Source organism: Coregonus clupeaformis, unplaced genomic scaffold (assembly GCF_020615455.1).
Source record: "Coregonus clupeaformis isolate EN_2021a unplaced genomic scaffold, ASM2061545v1 scaf4851, whole genome shotgun sequence".
Classification (NCBI taxonomy): Eukaryota; Metazoa; Chordata; class Actinopteri; order Salmoniformes; family Salmonidae; genus Coregonus; species Coregonus clupeaformis.
Genome location: NW_025538305.1, coordinates 13,065 through 16,714, shown reverse-complemented (window position 1 = coordinate 16,714; position 3,650 = coordinate 13,065). Strand labels below are relative to the sequence as shown.

Here is a 3,650-nt window from a genome sequence, read left to right as displayed (position 1 = left end):
TATCTCCTCACTAACTTTAAGCATCAGTTGTCAGAGCACTCTTACCGATCACTGCACCTGTACACAGCCCATCTGAAATTAGCCTACCCAACTACCTCATCCCCATATTGTTATTTATTTTGCTCATTTGCACCCCCAGTATTTCTATTTTCCCGATCATCTCTTGCACATCTATCATTCCAGTGTAAATACTAATTGTAATTATTTTGCACTATAGCCTATTTATTGCCTTACCCTATAACTTGCTACATTTGCACACACTTATATATATTTTCTGTTGTATTTTTGACTTTATGTTTTGTTTTACCCCATATGTAACTCTGTGTTGTTTTTGTCACACTGCTTTGCTTTATCTTGGCCAGGTCGCAGTTGTAAATGAAAACTTTGTTCTCAACTGGCTTACCTGGTTAAATAAGGTTAAAAAAAAGGATTGAAGGCCGACTGGGGTATTGCAGACTGCCATTAAAAACAATTATTCTTATAACTTCTTCTGTGTGCGATTTTTAAATAATCAGTTCAATGACATACATCTGGTGTATTGAATAGAAGCAATTATTGGTACCATGATTGTCTTCAAACATTTGTTTATTTACACAAAGATTGAAATTTTTCTATTCACTATAATGGCGGGGTCCTGTTTTCTGCTAACAATGCCTGCAGTAACGGGGTCAGCCTTGAACTCCCATGGCTTCAATGAGAAGGGGCAGTAGCTCTCCCTTGTTGCGGACATAACCTTGATTGGTAAACAAGAGAGATGGCATTATTGAGGAGCAAGCTCACATAATGCCAACATAACTATATTTGACCTGAAGAGGGCACTGTTGTCAGCATGTGATGTGTTGTTAAGTGGTTTGGTTTCAAAGGGCATTTATGTCCCTTCAATAAATATAGTAAACATGCTTGTAGCTGTTCTAACAACCTTGACCCAACTGCAACTATAAGGCAATGTGAGATGGAGTGAAAGGTTGCCAGAGGTTTCATCAAAGGCAACTTTTACTCCCCACCAGCTACTAGGTCTTAGCAAGACCATGCAAACCTTAACCTTACGTGAGATTTTTCCATGAAGTCTTTGAAAAACATATGTATTCTTGTAATACAGCTTGTAGCTGTATGTCATCTGTGTCACACCTCCTACAGAGACAGACTGGCCATAGGGCAGTTCCGCAAATGCCCGATGGGCTGGTCCATCTGTAGCACAATGGGCATGTCTAAATTGGTGTTTTTGCACATACTGTATGTATAATTATTTGGCTAATAATGGAGCCTCTGGAGGACAAATGAGCCGGTGTGTTAGAAATGCCCAATTTCTGTTCCTAGTTGTCCCTGCATCCCAATATGAAAACTTCGAAAGTAATGTTTTTAAGATAATTAAGGGGATTATGTTTGTGAAGTTCTATTAATTTAGTTGTTTGGACTATGATGAGAGAATGCAGTCCAACTGGTTAGGTTATTTCCCTGGTTATTTCCCAGCAATGGGGATAACACTATTGTCTGATTAACTGGCAAGACTGTATTCTTAGAACATAGAGAGGACTGAAAAACCACTTCTTCTTCTGTAAGCAGGTCAATTTATGAAATAAATTTGTGCGCCACAAAGTGCACACCAAGGGGCAAATTTCTACAGATTAAGCTCACTCCTGGACTAAAATCATGCTCATTGAAAGTGCTTTCAGTGCAGGACTAGGCTTGATTTTAATAGACGACAACTAGCAGGACATACATGTTTAAGTCATGTTCAATCCTACAATTTCCATCCTCTACAGTAGACAATCAAACATCATTAGATAATCTGTGAGATTATTATTGTCAAATAAAGACCCCATTCAGTCCCTCCATTGTAGTTGCTCCTCCTCCTTGTCTCGCTGCATTACTTGAATTTCTCTTAGGAAATGAAGGGGAAGGAATGCATTTACTGTAAATGCACAAATAAATAAACCAGTCTGTTTAGGTGAGTACTCAGTACAGTCCAAGGTGTGCCAGTATAAAAGCTGTATCTGTATGTTGCTCCTTCACACTACTGGACAACATGAGGACCCTGCTACTGACAACCGTGTTGCTGGTGCTACTCTGTAGCACTCAAGGTAAGCAAACGTAATAAATAAAGACTGGTTTATAAATACGTTTCTTTGAAATCAAAGAGGAAATATCACTGCAATGATAGGTGCAAGTGTTGGTTGAGGTGTGCTTTTAAAAAAAAAAAAAATTCAGGGCCAGGGCAAAATTATTAATATGTAGCCTATGTTGCATTATGTCATTGAACTATGTTTGTTAGGGGGAAAAGTTTAGTCTTATAACAGTGAAGGGATCTCCAACAACTTAGTAAAGGAATGAAAATCTGTACTTTAATATTTATTTTTTTGACAACTTTTACATTTACTTCACTACATTCCTAAAGAAAATAATGTACTTTCTACTTTTTCCTGACACCCAAAAATACTAGTTACATTTTGAATGCTTAGCAGGACAGGAAAATTGTCCAATTCACACACTTATCAAGAGAACATCCCTGGCCATCTCAACTGCCTCTGATTTGATGGACTCACTAAACACATGCTAGTTAGTAAATTATGTCTGAGTGTTGGAGTGTGACCCTGGCTATCCTTAAATAAAAAAAACAATAAAATGGTGCCGTCTAGTTTGCTTAATATAAGGAATTTGAAATGATTTATACTTTTACTAAAAGTACATTTGAGCAATTACATTTACTTTTGATGCTTAAGCATATTTAAAACCAAATACTTTTAGACTTTTCCTCATGTAGTATTTTACTAGATTACGTTGACTTTTATTTGAGTCATTTTCTATTAAGATATCTTTACTTTTACTCAAGTATGACAATTGGGTACTTTTTCCACCACTGTCTATTTGATAAGCTAATGATGATCCACACTTTAAGAATCCTATCATCACTTCTGCTCTATATGTGAATTTCTCCACAGTGCTCACACTCAGGTGCTACACCTGTGAGGAGGCTGATGCTGACTGCAAACAAGAGACAGAATGTCCACCATCGAGCATGTACTGCAGAACTGTGGTGACTGGTACATATTCCACTTTTCTTCTTTCATTCAGGCCTTTCAATCTCTATCAATAATATTTATGTATTATTAATCAACTTCCTTATTTTCCTTCACAGTGGAGACAGTGACTCGTACCTGCGAGGAGATATGTGCCTCGGGTGTCAACGTCTACTGTTGCCAGGGAGACCTGTGTGAGAACTGACATGATCCACGGAGAGCCATTGCCACTGACTACACCGTTAACCTTCTGTTTAGATACAGTAGAATGTTGTTGGGGAAATACGTTAGAATATGGGGATACATTATAACCTTTCAATGAATTACATTTACATTTTAGTTATTTAGCAGACGCTCTTATCCAGAGCGACTTACAGTTAGTGCGTTCATCTTAAGATAGCTAGGTGAGACAACCACATATCACAGTAGCAAGTAAATTTTTCCTCAATAAAGAAGTTATCAGCAAAGTCAGTGCTGTTATTTGTGATAATCTTCACAAAGACAAAATCTTATACTTTCTGTCATGCAAAAATATCTAGCCCTTTGAACAACTCTCAACTGTTTCTGCTGTCCTTCAAAGCTTGACTTAATGCCATAAAACGATGATATTCCCAGACGTTTTACAGTAATGCG

At 37.5% G+C, this 3,650-nt stretch overlaps 1 protein-coding gene across 1 annotated transcript; it reads left to right on the top strand.

The window, feature by feature from the left end:
* Positions 1-1,960: 1,960 nt before the first annotated feature.
* On the top strand, positions 1,961-3,252 carry LOC121568336 (short neurotoxin 7; the record flags this gene model as incomplete). The annotated part of the gene is given in 3 exon segments (XM_041878890.2): positions 1,961-2,081; positions 2,940-3,041; positions 3,137-3,252. Coding segments are annotated over 3 exon segments (243 nt in total). The 3' UTR covers positions 3,223-3,252.
* Positions 3,253-3,650: the final 398 nt, after the last annotated feature.